Source organism: Lepidochelys kempii, chromosome 28 (assembly GCF_965140265.1).
Source record: "Lepidochelys kempii isolate rLepKem1 chromosome 28, rLepKem1.hap2, whole genome shotgun sequence".
Lineage (NCBI taxonomy): Eukaryota > Metazoa > Chordata > Testudines > Cheloniidae > Lepidochelys > Lepidochelys kempii.
The window spans coordinates 4,410,377-4,428,181 of NC_133283.1; the positions used below are offsets into that span (position 1 = coordinate 4,410,377).

Below are 17,805 nucleotides of genomic sequence, written 5' to 3' on the forward strand. Positions count from 1 at the left end.
GGAGAGCCGGGCATGCGCAGATAGAGGGAGAGCCGGGCATGCGCAGATCGGGCCGGCGGCGCTGCAGCCTCCAGGTACCGGAGCGAGCCGCGGGGGCGGGGCCGGGCGGTGACTCTGCCCCCTGTCCGGGGGGGCGGGGGGCAGGAGAAGGGGGGCGGGGGGAGACCTGAGGGAAGGGGGGAGGGAAAATGTCGGCGCAGCCCGGACGTGGCCGGGGGGGGGGGGCTGAGACCCCCCCCCGGATTTACCGCTGCCCCCTCCCCTGGGACCCCCCCCCCGCTCCCGCCCTGCCCCCTTTCCGTCCCCACAGCAGCGAGGGGCAGCCGGGGTGACCCCCCCTCCCCCCACCTCCCTGAGACGGGCTCTGCCCCCCCCCCGTACCCCGTTCCCTCCCCCCTCCGCCCGTGGCCAGTTCAGGTCTCCGGTCTGGGGCGGGGGGGGTCCCCTGCCCCCCATTTTCCCTGCAGGGACGTGCCCTTCGCCTGTGCCCCGTGTCCTCCTCCCCCCCTCTGAAATACCGACAGCAAATCCTTGGCGCTCTTCCCGCTTCCCCCCCCTCCCCCGCCCCCCCAGGGGTCGGACTGAGGTCCCCCCCGCCCCCCCCCCGGGTGCCGGGCACAGCCCCTGACCGAGTTTGGGGCCCCCTTCGTGCCAGGCCCTGCGTCAGCCCGCGGCGACATCGGGCCCCCCTCGGGCCGGGTGCCGCAGAGGCGGGGGGACAAAACCGGGGACCTCGTTGTTCCTGGAGTGGCAGAGACGTCAAGGGGGGGCGGTCTGAGCCCCGCTGGGCTCTTTAGAGACCTTGGCTGAGGTCCGTGTCCCCGTTGGGCCTGGCCCTGTGCTCAACCCACCGCTGTACGGGTATCTCTACGCTGCCGTGAAAAACCCACAGCTGGCCCCATGCCAGCCGGCTCGGGCGCCCAGGCCTCGGGCGAAGGGGCTGGTTCGTGGCAGGGTAGATGTCCTCCAGGCTGAGCCCAGACCCTGCGAGGTGGGAGGGGGCCAGAGCTTGGGCTGCAGCCCAAGCCGGACCATCGACACCCCCCACCCCCCCCCGTTCGGCAGCCCCGCAGCCTGAGCCGTGTGAGCCCAAGTCAACGGGCACGGGCCGGCCGCCGGTGCCTAACGGCAGGGTAGACGTGCCCACAGCGACGGAGATTCCTTGCCCCAAGAAGCTCAAAGGCTAAATCGTGCAAAGGGTGGGAGGCTGCTCTCCGTTTTACAGATGGGGAAGCTGAAACTCGGAGAGCTGAAGTGGTTTGCTCAAGTTCGCATGGAGAATTTGGGGCAAAACTGGGAACCGAACCCAGATTGTTTGAATCCTTGCCTCTCCCCTTAACCGCAAGCCCAGCGTGTGTGTGCGCACAGCCTTGTTTTGGTCTGTGTTTGCATCTCATTGGCTTCCAAGGGAGGTTGTCGAATTTCCTTCATGGGAGGTGTTGAAGACCAGGTTAGAGGTACACCAGTCTGGGAATGTCTAGGGATACTTGGTCCTGCCTCACCACAGGAGGCTTGCGTAGACAACCTCTCAAGCTCCCTTCCAGGCCTACATTGAATGAATTCACTTCTGTGCTGTGTCGTTCTAGCCTGAGCTGTTTTGCATGGTGCCATTTGGACCTGTGATGCACCATGTTGTGTTGCAGAGTTTTATGGAGCATTGTTTTGCCTCAGCTTGTGTGGTGCCGGTGTTGTGTTGGTTTGAGTTGAGCTCTTTTCCATTGTGTACTTTTGTCCTAGGGTGTCTTAGTTTGCCTTGTGTTGCTTTCTTTTCCTTTGTATTGTCATTTCCTGCTGTGGAGTGTAGTTTTTTTGTCTGAAGTGCCTGACATTATGTTGTGGTGGGTTTTATTCTGTATGTTGTGTTTTTATACATATATATTGCATAGCATCATAGAAATGTAGGGTTGGAGAGGACCTCAAGATGTCATCAAGTCCAGCTCTTTCTGCCGAGGCAGGACCAAGTATATGTAGATCCTCTCTGACAGAGGTTTCTCCTACCTGTTCTTCCAGGGAAAGAGACTTAGCAGCCGCCCTTTTAAAACTATTCCAGAGCTCACCTACCTTAGCTCACACAGATTTTAGTGGTGAGCAGCTCTGGAGAGAGAGGAGACCCCAGTGAGTGGGCAGCTGCTTAAACAGACTAAAGTTGGGAGGAGAAACATTGATGTGTGCCAGGTCACCCAGGACGTCCGTGACAGAGCTAGAAATAGATCCCGTACTGCTGTTGTGGGTACTGAAGGTCTCTGCCACGCTGGTGTTTTAGGCATTGGTGCAAACCCTTAGTACAGACACAATTCACACTAGTGCACTCTGGCACTGGTGCACCATGTCGCAGTTTGAAGGTTTGGAGTGTGGGTTTGTGTGGAGGGCGGGGGCAGTGACCTCACTGAGGCCTGGGGCTGGCTGAACGGTGCAGCTGGTAACGGAGGGGCAGCAGTGAGTGCTGGAGGTATGAGCCAGGAGCACAGCCCCACAGGATTGGACACTGACTTCTCCTGACCCAGGACACCCACCCCCAGCTGTGTGCAGGGACCGCAGCTGAGCTTCCCAGCCAAGACAGCCTGTGCATCAATGGACAAACCACCTCTTTCTGCAGCCTAATACAGTGGGGTCTGGGGACCTTTCAAGCTGCGGGTGACGGGGCTCTGGAGTTAGCAGGATCTGTTCCTCATTCTGTCACTGACCTGCTTGTTGACCTTGGAAGTCACAGCCTCTCTCCTTCTACCCATTGTCTATGTGGATTGTGATCTCTTTGGGGCAAGGACTGTCCCTCTCTGTCTGTGCAGTGCCCAGCACAATGGGCGTGCTGATCTCAATCAGGTTCTCTGCCATGCGCAGCACAAGAGGGCCCTGATCTCCATCAGTGTCTGGGCAACGCAAGGCACAGTTTATGGACTCACAGGCTTTAAGGCCAGAAGGGACCATCATGGTCATCTAGTCTGACCTCCTGCACATCGCAGACCACAGAACCTCACTCACCCACTTCTGTCATAGACCCTGAACCTTGGGCTGAGTTAATGAAATCCTCAAATCATTATTTAAAGACTTCAAATTACAAAAAAATCCATCATTTACATGAGTTTAAACATGCAAATGACACGTGTCATGCCCCATGCTGCAGAGGAAGGCAAAATAAAAAAACAAAAAACCCCAGGGTCTCTGCCAATCTGGGTAAAATCCCTTCCCATCCCCAAATATGGCGATCAATTAGACCCTGAGCATGTGGGGAAGAGCCAGCAGCCAGACACCTGGGAAAGAATTCTCTGTAGTAACTCAGAGCCCTCCCCATCTAGTGTCCCATCACCGGCCGTTGGAGATATTTGCTGCAAGCAGTTGCAGATTGACTACACGCCATTGTAGGCAGTCCCATCCTACCAGTCCCTCCAGAAAGGTATCGAGCTCAGTCTTGAAGCCAGTTCGTTTTTTTGCCCCCACTGCTTCCTTTGGAGGCTGTTCCAAAACTTCACTCTGACGGCTAGAAACCTTCACCTGTTTTCAAACCAGAACTTATTGATGGCCAATATCCATTTGTTCTAGGGCCAACGTTGGTGCTTAACCTAAATAACTCCTCTCCTCCCTGGTATTTATTCTTCTGATCTATTGATAGAGAGCAATCATATCTCCCCTCAGCCTTCTTTTGGTTACGCTAAACGGGCCAAGATCTTTGAGTCTCCTCTCCTAGGGCAGGTTTTCCATTCCTTGGATCATCCTAGTAGCCCTTCTCTGCACCTATTCCAATTTGAATTCATCCTTCTTAAACATGGGAGACCAGAATGGCCCACAGTATTTCAGATGAGGTCTCATCACTACTTGTATAACAGTACCAATCCTTCCCTGTGTCTACTGGAAATACCTCGCCTGATGCATCCTAGAATTGGATTAACCTATTTCACGGCTGCATCACATTGGCAACTCCTAATTATCCTGTGATCAACCAATACACCTAGGTCTTTCTTCTCCTCTGTCACTTCCAACTGATAAATCCCCAGTTTATTGCAAAAATTCTTCTTGTTAGTCCCTAAGTGCATAATTTTGCACTATTAATTTTCATCCCATTTTCTATTACTCCAGCTTTCAAGGTCATGCAGATCTTCTTGGATGATATTCCCGTCCTCCTCCAGGTTGGCAATCCCTCCCAGCTTTGTGTGTCACCCCCACTTTTTGTGCCAAGGTCACGAATAAAAATGTTGAATAAGATTTGGTCCCAAGACTGATCTCTGAGGAACTCCACTTGTAACCTTCCTCCAGCCTGACAACTCACCGTTCAGTATGACTCCTTGTAGTCTCCCCTGTAACCAATTCCTTATCAACCTTTCAGTTCTCATATTAATCTCCATCTTCTCCAATGTAAAGAATAGTTTCCCATGTGGAACTGTATCAAATGCCTTACTGATATCCAGATAGATGAGAGCTACTGCATTTCCTTTGTCCAAAAAATTAGTTCCCCTCTCACAGAAGGAGATCAGGTTTTCCTGGCACGATCTACCTTTTGTAACACCATGTTTTATTTATTTATAGTGCTGAAGGCTAGAAGGAACTGTTAGCAATAGGCTGAGAGTGGTCACATGGAAGTGGGGGAAGGGATGGCAGACATCGTGGAGGTGGGGGAAAGGGATGTGATGTTGGAGGTGTATCTGGGATTGTGTTTTGTAGGAGTCCATGTCTCTGCTCCCTTTGGCCGTGGTGCCTTCCGTACCAAAGCAGCATGTCAGCAGAGCAGATGCACACCATAGCTCCATCTGGAACATGCGGCATTCACTGCCAGATGGGATGGGTGATTTTTCAGGGGCCCAGCTTGTTATGCCTGCCTTGGGTGGATTCAGTTGGACGGGGGTCTGGGGCTCTGATAGTTTGGGATGTTCCCTTTTTGCGTAGTCAGTTCTTTCCCTTTGTTGTTTTACCCCCACCTGTGCCCGAAGCCACTCTCTTCTTAACTTGCTTTGGTTATTTCAGTTCCAGTTTTTAAATGGGATCTAGTAATTGCAAAGCTGCATGAAAGATAAACCAAACAGAACCATTTGAATTTTGGCACATAGCTGGTAGGACTATACCTAGTGAAGGTACGCTGTAATTACCTGGTTACCGATAGCATTTTCTGGTGGGGTGGATAAAGCAATGTCAAAGAGCCAAACGTGCTTTTTAGGGGCAAAAGGGCTCATCAGGTGTTTGCTCTCTAGGGAGCATGTCACCGGCCAGGGCTTGCAGACTTTCAGGAGTCGTACGCTGGATTGTATTTAGTAATCTCAAAATAAAAGGTTAAGATGGCTGGTTCACAATAGCCAATGAAATCTTGGAAACAATTATGCAAATAGATATCAATGCTATTAGAACACCATGGTATTAATGCTGATTCAAAAGCGAAAATAAAATTTTGAGATAAACGCATGAGAAATGAACTGAGCCCTAATTTCCACGTGTTAATGCCTGAAATTTTGACACTCGCTCACACCATCTTTTTTGTTTTTTAAAACGGATGCACAACACACAGTCAAGTTAATTAAAGCACACCAGTTATTGACTGCTTTGTGTTGCATAAACATCTAATTAAGCACCTAATTAAAACTGTACCACTGTAAGTGGAAATGCATCAACACAGCTTAGCTCCAATGTGTTTAAATGTGAATGAAAAGTTTCTAAGCTAAATACATGGCAGGACGGTAAACGGGGGAAAATATACAGAAGTGCCTCTACCCAGTCCTGTTAACTTCTTGTCCCAACCCCCCGTGAGTTCTGGCCTCCTGGTCAGCTCAGCTCCCAGTCCATGTTGATTTCACTCTACACACACAGATGAAAAAAATATTTATATAGGTAAAATACAGAAATGCTTCTGGAGATATTCAAGTTTGATTGAAGGATATTTACACTGTATATTTTGCATGTGACGTTGACAATTTGTGTTTGAACCATTATAAAGATTTGGCTTTTTGAATCTCAACATTTACTGAAATTAAATAATTGTTGTCTGACCACCCTCATAACTTCCCACAACGCTGAACATTGAAATTGTAAACATTGAAAAAAGGGCTTAAAAATAAATACTCATATCATCATTTGAAATCTGAAAAAAAAAAATTGGCAAAATGAATTTTGCGAAACCCACTTAACAGCAATCGCAATGTGCTAGGGGATGGAAATTCACAGCTAAGGCACCCAACCTTAATTCTGCCCTGTAGTGACTCCAGTTAATCACCATGGGCTAAGAATAAGGCATTTTACTCTATAAAGTTCCAGATTAGTTTATACTGATTTGTAAAGACACATGAGATCTTTCTCTCAGGGTATCAACTTCACTGCATTGTTTCTTTTATTGGTAATTCCCAAAAGTCAATAAATAAATACCATTCTATCAGTTATGAAGTGGCTGTTTCAGATTTCTGGCGAGTGTCTCCTATTTTGCGCTAGGGGCCAGGTCCTTAGAGCGACGGGACCTTGGTTTCATTTTAACTTGTGCATGCTCAGCAGTTTCTGGAATTTGGTTCAAAGTATTTACATGTTTCCCTGGCCTGTTCTTGAAAGTGTTGCTATAGAAAGTGAGGAGGGGCAGAAATTCACTGCAGGATGAGGAGCTGAGTCTCTTCGGCATTTATAGCTCATCGGAAGGAGGACCGGGATTGTTGGGTGTCTGATGATTTAATAATAAACACACACATATCATAGTTCGTAATGAATTTTCACCTTCTAATTCCCATAACCTACTAATTTTCCCTGGCTGCCCCCGGCAGTCTGGGGCGGAAGTACTGGTAAACTCCTTTGGCCAGTGTGGAACCTAAGGCACAAGGATCTTTCAGTGGCTGGCTCAAAGTCACCCAGAGTGAAATTCACTTCACTGGATAAATCCCTAGTTGCTGGTCTCTGCAGAGCAGTGAGGAGGTGAATTCCATCCCCCATTCCTGGGCATGGACCCCCCTCACCCACACTCTTCACCCCAATCTCAGACACGACCCCAGCCTTCCCTTGCAGTGATGGACCCACTTGATGCTGCCAGAGCCATCTACCATGGGACCTAGAGGGGGCAGAGGCTCCAGAACTGCTACCACACTCCTCATGCTGTACTGGAGTTGCCCTGGCTTTCCAGTCTGCAGATGGGTCTAGTTGTTTGGGGACCCCACCCATGCACCCACCACACATGAAGGTGGTCCCTCATATAGGACACAAGCATACCCAGGGGGCAGAAGGGATATGTAGTTTCTTCCAGGGGCTTGAAAATGTTTGGTTAAAAGTCCTGAACTCTGTCTTCCTGTTTGTCTTCTTCTGCCACTTTCAGATCTCTTGGAGAGACCCAGGTGGGTCTAGGTTTAAGAACCTATTAAAATACCTCTCTTTGATATCCTGTGACCAGCATGGTACCCCCTCCCACTTTGTACCCCCTCCCACTCTCACCTCCCCCTCAGCTGAGACTGTCCCATGTGATGGGAAAATAAGGGAGTTCAGTCCTGTCACTGGATTGGGTCTTGCCAGCACTATCAGGAGAGAAAGCCTGTGTGCATTAATGACAGCGGCAGCTCTGGGACTCGGAGACATAGGGCGAAGAGATGGGAGTGAGCAGGTGATGTTTGTGCAGGTTGTGAGTAACTCATGTGGGAATTCTGCGCCACTGCGTACGCACAGAATTCACCTCCAGTGCAGAATTTTATTTGTTTGTTTATTTTGGATGAAGAAAATACATTGTCCCCGAGAAGTGCTGCAGTTCTGCCATTTGCCCACCACAGGCCCCCGTGGCACCAGAACAGAGAGCAGGGTTCTTCTTGGTGGGAAATTGTTGCCCTGAGCTATACCCCAAATGGGAAGAGAGTTAGTGGGTGCAACTTGGGAGAGTCCTGAGACACCGGTAGCCTCTGGGGGTGGGGACAGAGTGGTCGTTCTCTACTCGCAAGAGGGTGTGGAAGGGGCACAGGAGGAGCGAGTGTCCCACATGGAGACTGACCTGCCCCCGGTCACCCAGTCCCAGCCGCTTCTGCCCCCCACCATACTCCAAACCTCTTCACCCCTCCAACTATCAGCTGCCAGTCTTCCCGCGCTGCTACCACTTCCTGACTGGCAGAGAATCTCTAAGCCGGGGGGGGGGGGGTAGGGGGGCAAACTTTTTGGCCCGACAGCCACATCTGGGTGGGGAAATTGTACGCAGGGCCGTGAATCTAGGGCTGGGGGTTGGGGTGTGGGAGGGAGTGCAGTGTGCAGGAAGGGGTTCAGGGCAAGGGGTTGGGGTGCAGGAGGGGTGCATGGTGCAGGAGGAGGCTCAGGGCAGTGGGTTGGGGTGCAGCAGGGGTAGAGCAGGTGCTCAAGGCAGGGTGTTGGGGTGCAGGAGGGGGTGTGGAGTACGGGGGGGCTCAGGGCAGGAGGCGTTCGGCCCAGTGCCACTTATCTTGAGCGGCTCCATGGTGGCTGCGTCGTTTAGTGGGACTAAGGCAGGCTTCTTGCCTCCCCTGGCCCTGCACCACTCCCGGAAGTGGCCAGCATCTCCAGCAGTGGCTCCTGGCGGTGGGTTGGGGCTGCCCTCGCCAGTGGGTACCACCCCCAAAGATGTCATTGGCGCGGTTCCCCATTCCCGGCCAAAGGGAGCTGTGGGGAACGGTGCCTGCAGGCGAGGGCAGTGAAAGCCAATTGTCTGAAGCCCCCTTTAGTCACTGATGAAGCAACATCCCAGATGGAAATAATAGAACTTTTGGAAGATTGAAATCCGTTCAGAAGGTAGAGGGGACCCTTACTTTCTGGAAATCTGTACCAAAGGTTAAATACCCCAGAGGTACAGCCCTGTAATTAATTTCGATGTTTCCCTCAACCTATATTTGCAAGTCTCTTTTCTCGACACTCAAACATGTGAAATCCAAGCACCGATCCATTTTGACAGACAGCCACTTAAGAGAACTGCTGCGTGTGAGCACAACTGAACACAAACCAAACTTCAAGGGAATTGTTGAAAGCAAGGATTGGCAGAAGTCCCACTAAGTAAAAGATTAAGTTATTATTGTTTACTATACATTATATAAGTTGATAATGTATGTGTGTGCATATATACACACACACACATGTGTATAATCGTTATATATGAATGAGGCTCTTTGGCAATGTACATTGGTAAAATCTGGCTCCTTCAAAGGCTCAGGTTTGCCACCCGTGATCTAGACCGTCACGGACAGGTGTTTGTCCATCCTGCTCTTAAATATCCCAAATGATGGAGATTCCACAACCTCGCTAGGCAATTTATTCCAGTGCTTCACCACCCTGACAGTTAGGAAGTTTTTCCTAATGTTCAACCTAAACTGCCCTTGCTGCAATTTAAGCCCATTGCTTCTTGTCCTATCCGCAGAGGTTAAGAAGAACAATTTTTCTCCCTTCTTCTTGTAACAACCTTTTTATGTACTTGAAAACTGTGATCATGTCCATTCTGTATTCTCTTCTCCGGACTGAACAAACCCAATTTTTGCAATCTTCCCTCACAGGTCGTGTTTTCTAGACCTTTAATCATTTTTGTTGCTCTTTTCTGGACTTTCTCCAATTTGTCCACATCTTTCCTGAAATGTGACACCCAGAACTGGACGCAGTACTCCAGTTGAGGCCTAATCAGCGCGGAGTAGAGTGGAAGAATTACTTCTTGTGTCTTGTTTCAGAGGGGTAGCTGTGTAAGTCTGTTTCAGAACAAACAACGAGGAGTCTTGTGGTCTGAAGAAGTGGGTCATAGCCCACGAAAGCTTATGCTCTAATAAATGTGTTAGTCTTTAAGGTGCCACAAGACTCCTCATTGTTCTTGTGTCTTGCTGACAATACTCCTGCTAATACATCCCAGAATGATGTTTGATTTTTTTGCCACAGCGTTACACTGTTGACTTATATTTAGCTTGTGATCCACTATGACTCCCAAATCCCTTTCCGCAGTGCTCCTTCCTAGGCATTTCCCATTTTGTATGTGTGCAACTGATTGTTCTTTCCTAAGTGGAGTACTTTGCATTTGTCCTTATTGAATTTCATCCTTTTTACTTTCAGACCATTTTTCCAGTTTGTCCAGATCATTTTGAATTTTAATCCTCTCCTCCAAAGCTCTTGCAACCCCTCCCAGCTTGATATTATCCGCAAACTTGATAAGTGTAATTGAGAGCCTCTGTTACGGGGAGGGTTTCACCATGTCTCACAGCGTTACATCCTGGTGGGAGGGGGCTAGACCTGTACTGGAATAAGGTCACTCTGTGCTTCACAGTGTGGCAGAACCTAGAATGTCCATTAGCAGGGAAAAATCCTGGGGGGAATTGGCTTGTGGAATGGACAAAAGCCCCGTCTGAATTCTCTCACATTCCCTTCTCGCCCTGGCAGGCTACAGAATAACGTCCACGTTTCACTCCAGATCATCCCATCCTCCCGGGGGAAGGAAATGGCTGCAATGGATCGGGCTCAGGTAAGGGATTATCAGGGAGCTGGTGGTGGGTTCTGCTTGGAGGGAGAGGAGCAGTAAATGCATAGGAGGGTGGGAGCTTCTCCTCTGGCAGGAAATATCTAGGGTTGAGAAAGGGAGGGGACAGGATGTGACAAATCTGCTGAGACTTTTGTAATCTTGGGAGTGACGGGTTGTCACCCCTGGGGTGCAGTCTGGGGGCTTCTGGGAACCACTGTGCCCTCTAACCCTCAAGGTGGGCTGGCCCTTCTCACACTGCTTTGCTGGAGTTTCAGCCAGCCTCTCCAGGCCCTCTTATCACCCAACATGACAGCAGGTGGCATCATATATCCACAAATCAGATGTCAAGAATTATAACATTCATAAACCAGTCGGAGAACACTTCAATCTCTCTGGTCACGCAATCACAGACATGAAGGTCGCTATCTTAAAACAAAAAAACTTCAAATCCAGACTCCAGCGAGAAACTGCTGAATTGGAATTCATTTGCAAATCGGATACTATTAATTTAGGCTTAAATAGAGACTTGGAGTGGCTAAGTCATTATGCAAGGTAGCCTGTTTCCTCTTGTTTTTTCCTACCCCCCCCCCCCCCCAGATGTTCTGGTTTAACTTGGATTTAAACTTGAAGAGTGGTCAGTTTGGATGAGCTATTACCAGCAGGAGAGTGAGTTTGTGTGTGTATGGGGGTGGGGGGGATGTGAGAAAACCTGGATTTGTGCAGGAAATAGCCCAACTTGATTGTCATGCACATTGTGTAAAGAGTTGTCACTTTGGATGGGCTATCACCAGCAGGAGAGTGAATTTGTGTGGGGGGGTGGAGGGTGAGAAAACCTGGATTTGTGCTGGAAATGGCCCACCTGATGATCACTTTAGATAAGCTATTACCAGCAGGACAGTGGGGTGGGAGGAGGTATTGGTTCATATTCTCTGTGTATATATAAAGTCTGCTGCAGTTTCCACGATATGCATCTGAGGAAGTGAGCTGTAGCTCACGAAAGCTTATGCTCTAATAAATTGGTTAGTCTCTAAGGTGCCACAAGGCCTCCTTTTCTTTTTATATCCAACTAAGCTACCTGAGTGCTTTACCTAAGTCACTCAAGGACAGATAGAAGACAACAGCCAATTTCCCAGCTCCCCAGTTTTGCACCCATGCTGGAGTATAAACCCAGAATTATACTGTCTTCAACCGGACAGAGATCTGTACAATATAAATTCATGAATATAGTTTTCCTTCCCCTTGATGTGGGAAAGAGCTGCACAACAAGCTTGTGTTAGCCAAGCTGAGATTTTTTTCTCCTCAGACACTTCTCTCAAAATACACTGGCTAAGATAAAGCATAAAACAAGATTATTAACTACAGAAAGATAGATTTTAAGTGATTATAACAGATAGCAAACAGATCAAAGCAGAATACCTAGCAAATAAACAAAAATGCAAACTAAGCCTAGCATGCTAGATAGATAGGACATGAATTAGCAATTTGTCACCCTGACTGTTGATACAAGCAGTTCACCAAGTTTCCATACACAGGCTAGAAATCCCTTTAGCCTGGGACCAGCACTTCTGCCAGCTCAGTCTTTGTTCCTCAGGTGTTTCCAGGAGTTCTCTTGTGTGGGGAGTGAGGCCAAGAGATGATGTCACACCCCACATTCATATAGCTTTTCCATATGGTGGGAATCCTTTGTTCCAAAGTCACTTACCAGTCCACTTTGTGGAAAAATACAGGTACCAAAGTGGAGTTCAGTGTCATGTGGTCTGGTCACATGCCCTAGCATGCCCTGCTGAGTCATAGTAGCCATTACTCATAGGCTGGCAGAAGGCTATTCACAGAAAGGCTAAGCTATTCCGTGGTCCATTATCTTTGTTGATGAGCCATCCGCACTTGTCGAGCTTCTTCGTTGTTGTACCTGAAAGGCTAGTTATGGGTATTACCCAGAGGGAGCACAATTGAAATGCAGATATATAGACAATATCGGTAACTCCAGATACAAACATGATACATGGACACAAATAGGATAATCATATTCAGCAAATCATAACTTTTCCAATGACACCGCACATGACTCATCTTGTAAAAAATGCATCATAGTTATGTGCTGATCATATTATTATCATGCCATTATGCTGAATATGGGGTGTAGTGTCAGACTGAGCCTAGTTTCCAGGCACAGGAGCTGGGAATGGAACTTCCCCTCCTTGTGGAACAGGAAATAACCCCCCAGCCAGGGGTGGGAAAACTTCCCAGACTCCCAGTGTTGGAGCCTGAATCTACTGACACTTGATTCGTTACCACCACCCCCAATCTTTGTGGCAACTGCAAACTTTATCAGTGATGTTTTTATATTCTCTTCTAGGTTATTGATAAGAATGTTAAATAGCACAGGGCCATGAACCAATCGTTGCGGGAACCCACTAGAAATAAATCCACTTCACCATGGTTCCCCATTTACAATCACCGTTTTTAATCTATTTAATGTATGCCATGTTTGTTTAGTATCATTCTAGTTTTTTAGTCAAAATATTGTGCTGAACCAAGTCATATGCCTCATAGTATATGGTATATTACATCAATATATTACAAGTCTAGGTATATTACATCAATACTATTTGCTGCAGCCAAACTTTTGATCTCATCCAATAAGGATATCCCCAGTTAGTTTGATAGGATCTATTTTCTCTAAACCTTTGTTAACGGGTACTAATTATATTACCCTCCTTTTTTTCTTTATTAATGAAGTCAAGTATCAGCTGCTCCATTATCTTGTCCAGTATCGATGTCAGACTAACACTCTTGTAATTAGCTGGGTCATCTCTTTTACACTTTTTAAATATTGGCACAGCATTAGCTTTATTCCAGTCTTCTGGAATTTCCCCAGTGTTCCAAGTCCTAATTAAAATCAATATTAACAGTCCACCACACTCCTCCACCAGGTCATTTTAAAACTCTTGGAAACAAGTTATCTGGACCTGCTGATTTAAACATGTCTACCTTTAATAGCTGCTGTTTAACATCCTCGTGAGTTATTGTTGGAATGGAAAAAGTGTCGTCGTCAACATCTTATGATATGAGTTACAGCATCTGTTTTTCCCCAAATCCAGGAGAGAAACATTTATTGAACACTTTTACCTCTTCTGCATGATTTTTGATAATTCTGCCATTTCCATCTGCTAATGGACCACTGACATTGTTAGGATTGATTTTGTCCTTAATATACTTTTAATAACTTCCTTCTTATTTTCCTTGATTCGTCATTGATTTCTGATAGCTTCCCTTACCAATTTTCTACAATTCTGACCTTTTAATTTATAGTTTTTACTATTGACGTCCCCTGTCTTCCATGTATTTTATTTGGAGAGTGTTGGGATTCCTACCAGGGAGCCACCAGCAGGGTCCAGAGACAGCATCATCTCCTATATCAAGCTCTGGGTAGTAGGTATGTGATAAATGTGAAGACCCTGCCTCCGTCTGTCAGCTGGGAGACACAAAGATTCTTTCTTTCTACCCTGTGAGGCATCCTGGCTGCTCTAAGCAAGATGGAGGTGGGACTCGGTTAACATGTGCCTCCCGGAGCATCCATTTACCTGGTGCTGCTGTTCCATGAATAGTGGGGTTGAGACTGGGGAAGCTGGTCCTGAGTGTGGGACTCTTGGTCTTTCAGGGGCTGGTGACTTTCAAGGAGGTGGCTGTGTATTTCACCAAGGGGGAATGGGCTCTGTTGGACCCCACTCAGAGAGCCCTCTACAGAGACGTCATGCAGGAGAACTATGAGACGGTGGTCTTGCTGGGTAAGGAGTCCTGTCCCCTCAGTTATTAGAAGCTCTGAAGAACCTGAGTAGTAATAACTTTATTTGTCATACAAGTTTTGACATGTTTCCTTGTCCCCCCTTTTTTTTGCCTCATCTCCCACCCACTAGTATAATTTTTTGGATATGTGCTTTTTGGTGCCATCAGTCATTTTTAAAATGCATTTAATGTATCCTTATTGGCTACATTAATAACTGTAGCTTTCCTGCCTTTTCCTCATTTTAAGAGGAAAATACGCTGCCTGTAGGATTCTAAATTGAGTAAATAGGTGTATGGCTCATGCATGGCTTGTGTGACAGTCAGATGAGCTCCTCTTTTGATAGGAGAGGGCATAGTGTTGCCGTTCAGGACCCCACGGGTGAAGGGAGAACAGAGCCATGGGAGGGGAGGAGAAGGGGAGGGAGGAGATAATCCTGGGGTGCCAGGAAATGGGGAGGGTGTGTCCAGGGTTAGAGCTAAGAAGTAGCAGGGAGGGATGAGGTACTGCGAGACGAGGAGGGAACACAAGAACTTCCCAAGGTGCCGGGAGGTGGTGCCCGCTGAGAGTAATGGGACGAAGGGGAGGGGGAGTGTGGAGGAAGGACACCCAGGAAGTAGGCTGGGTGGGTCAGTGGGAGGGAGGAGGGGTTTGGGGATCTAGAGCTGTGGGAGATCCCAGACCTTTAACCCCGAATCCCTACCCAGGCCTTGTTGGTTTAGAGCCTACACTCCAGTTTTATTTCTGTTCAGTTTCACTTCATTATACATTTTTTTTCCCAAATATTTTTATTTTAACTCTTGACCTCCCTCTCCCACTCCTTACCCCCCTCCACAAATAACCTCCCCACCTCTATGCACAGCTTTCCTGGCCACCGATCCTGAGTCCTTGCTGCATTCCTTCTTCCCATAACAGGACCACTACCCAGGCACAAATGGGCACGTTGATGATGATGTGACAGGGTGGTGGTGTAGCCTGTACAATTTTTACACCTACGTATTGGGGTACAACTTGCCCTTGTACATGGCTGCTCAGAGTTAATTGAGAAGATGAAATCTGGTGAAACACACAGAAGCTTGATTTAATACAGACAGTTATAACTGAAATCGTAGGCAAGGATCAAGTCACATAACGATTAGACTAAGGTAAGTATAGTAAAGAGGCTCTTGCACTGTGCATACTTCCAAGTTATAGACACCATTGGAAACAAAGATCGAGGGGCAAGGGAGACCATCAGAAGGGAGGCCCTCCTTCCGTTTAAACTGTCTCGGGACCCAACAAAATGAAAAAATGGTAACTCGGAGAGGTATTTTATCCGCTTTCTTATGGTAATAGATGGCTATATACCATATCTGCTCCTTTACTCTGATTACAATAATGTCAATAGCTGCCCCAACCCATATGTGGCCTTTGGGAAGTCCATAATTAAGCATCAAGCATTAATACTCATGATTTACATCACTTATTTATTAATAATTCCAATCTATGAATTAGGTCCAACTGCTGAGATACTGCATAGCAACTTAATTGCTAAAGCCCCCACCCCAAACTTTCTTCTTTCAGAATCCTGTGGCATATTGCCCCTGTTTGTGGTTACTCGGTAGTCTCTCAAAATGAGGGTGCAAAATGTCTGACCTGGGATTCTGTCTTTAGGCCCATTCAGGTAAATCCCAGACTTTAGCATAACTACTCCCACAAAGCCTCAACCTAATATAAGGCCCTTAACCGTAGCAAGCTTAACAGCCCATTTATTTATGTTCACCTACTTTCCCCTCCATGCATGTTCCAAGCTAAAAAGCAATACTCTGATAATGACATTTTACCTCCAGTGAGCATAAAATTGCCAAAAATACATGAGACTAGGTCATAGATCATAAAATCAGTTTGGTGTCAACAGGAGTGAGAGTTTGGAGAGAGTCTTATCCCCCTGCTCTCCCCATCTGCAGCAGCCACAAGCTGTCTTCCCTGCAGGCTCCTTGGATCTTTGAGCCTGGCCCTCCTGTAGTTGCACGGCCCAGTTCTTGTTTCTTACATTCTCCTTTTCCGGAAGAATTAGAGGCTGTTTCTCCTGAATTTTAGTGTTTCATTCCCCAGTCTTCTCCACGCACTAGGGGAGTTTAATTCTCCCTCCCATTACACCTGAGTCAGTAGATTTCACAATTCCCCACAATGTGCTTTTGCGATGTCACAGTTCTGGGGTAGCTAAGCCTTTGCCCTGCCTCCATGGTCTTGTTCAAGGAATGGCCTCTCAGGTATCAGGCCTCTAGCCAGCCCCTTTCTGTGGGTAGGGACCCACATGCCTCTCCTTTTTGACCAGGGTTTGAGGATTGCAGCTTATCATCCACTGTGTTCACTGCACTAACCTCCAGTTCCTGAGCTTTGCTTTCTCTCCAAGGGCAGTGAGCTGTGTGTGTTTGGTAGAGGTGGGAATTTTGGTGATACTTCTATCATGGCAATACGTACCTCAGTTTCCCTCTGTGATTGGTATTGCTATGATTAGAAAGAGCAGGAGACAGGAGGTGTTTTGTCACGTAACTGTCATGGGGTGATATGAATGGGTCATTAAGGACTGGCTGGAACCAACTTACATCAATGGAATACTGATCATTAATGATCTGGAGGATGGTGTGGATTGCATCCTCAGCAAGTTTGCAGATGACACTAACACTGGGAGGAGAGGTAGATACGCTGGAGGGTAGGGATAGGATACAGAGGGCCCTAGACAAATTAGAGGATTGGACCAAAAGAAATCTGATGAGGTTCAACAAGGACAAGTGCAGAGTCCTACAGTTAGGACGGAAGAATGCCATGCACTACTACGGACCGAATGGCTCGGCAGCAGTTCTGCAGAAAAGGACCTAGGGGTGACAGTGGACGAGAAGCTGGAGATGAGTCAACAGTGTGCCCTTGTTGCCAAGAAGGCCAATGGCATTTTGGGATGTATAAGTAGGGGCATTGCCAGCAGATCGAGGGACGTGATTGTTCCCCTCTATTCGACACTGGTGAGGCCTCATCTGGAGTATTGTGTCCAGTTTTGGGCCCCACACTACAAGAAGGATGTGGGAAAATTGGAAAGAGTTCAGCGGAGGGCAACAAAAATGATTAGGAGACTGGAACACATGACTTACGAGGAGAGGCTGAGGGAACTGGGATTGTTTAGTCTGCAGAAGAGAAGAGTGAGGGGGGATTTGATAGCTGCTTTCAACTACCTGAAAGGGGGTTTCAGAGAGGATGGATCTAGACTGTTCTCAGTGGTAGCGGATGAGAGAACAAGGAGTAATGGTCTCAAGTTCCAGTGGGGGAGATTTAGGTTGGATATTAGGAAAAACTTTTTCACTAGGAGGATGGTGAAACACTGGAATGGGTTACCTAGGGAGGTGGTGAAATCTCCTTCCTTAGAGGTTTTTAAGGCCTGGCTTGACAAAGCCCTGGCTGGGATGATTTAGTTGGGGATTGGTCCTGCTTTGAGCAGGGGGTTGGACTAGATGACCTCTTGAGGTCCCTTCCAACCCTGATATTCTATGATTCTATGACAGAGAGAAGGGAATAATAGTTCCCTGTCCATGGGAGGATCTCAGCTTGGCTGAGTGAAGCATACATGGACTTGTTATATTTTTGGGAGCAAGAAGAATTGGGC

General features: G+C 47.7%; 1 protein-coding gene across 7 annotated transcripts in view; it reads left to right on the forward strand.

The window, feature by feature from the left end:
* The first annotated feature begins 15 nt into the window (after positions 1-15).
* LOC140904217 (uncharacterized) overlaps positions 16-17,805 on the forward strand; it is an 83,413-nt gene continuing 65,623 nt past the window's right edge. For 3 of the 7 annotated variants that reach the window (XM_073326626.1, XM_073326620.1, XM_073326624.1), the window contains exons 1-3: positions 16-74; positions 10,306-10,387; positions 14,046-14,172. In XM_073326626.1, coding sequence (XP_073182727.1) covers positions 10,364-10,387; positions 14,046-14,172 — 151 coding nt within the window. In that variant the 5' untranslated portion in view covers positions 16-74; positions 10,306-10,363. Of the gene's footprint in view, positions 75-9,440; positions 9,621-9,643; positions 10,388-14,045; positions 14,173-15,121; positions 15,475-17,805 lie in introns of those variants that run through there. The other 4 variants (XM_073326621.1, XM_073326629.1, XM_073326622.1 and 1 more) reach the window with 4 other exon arrangements.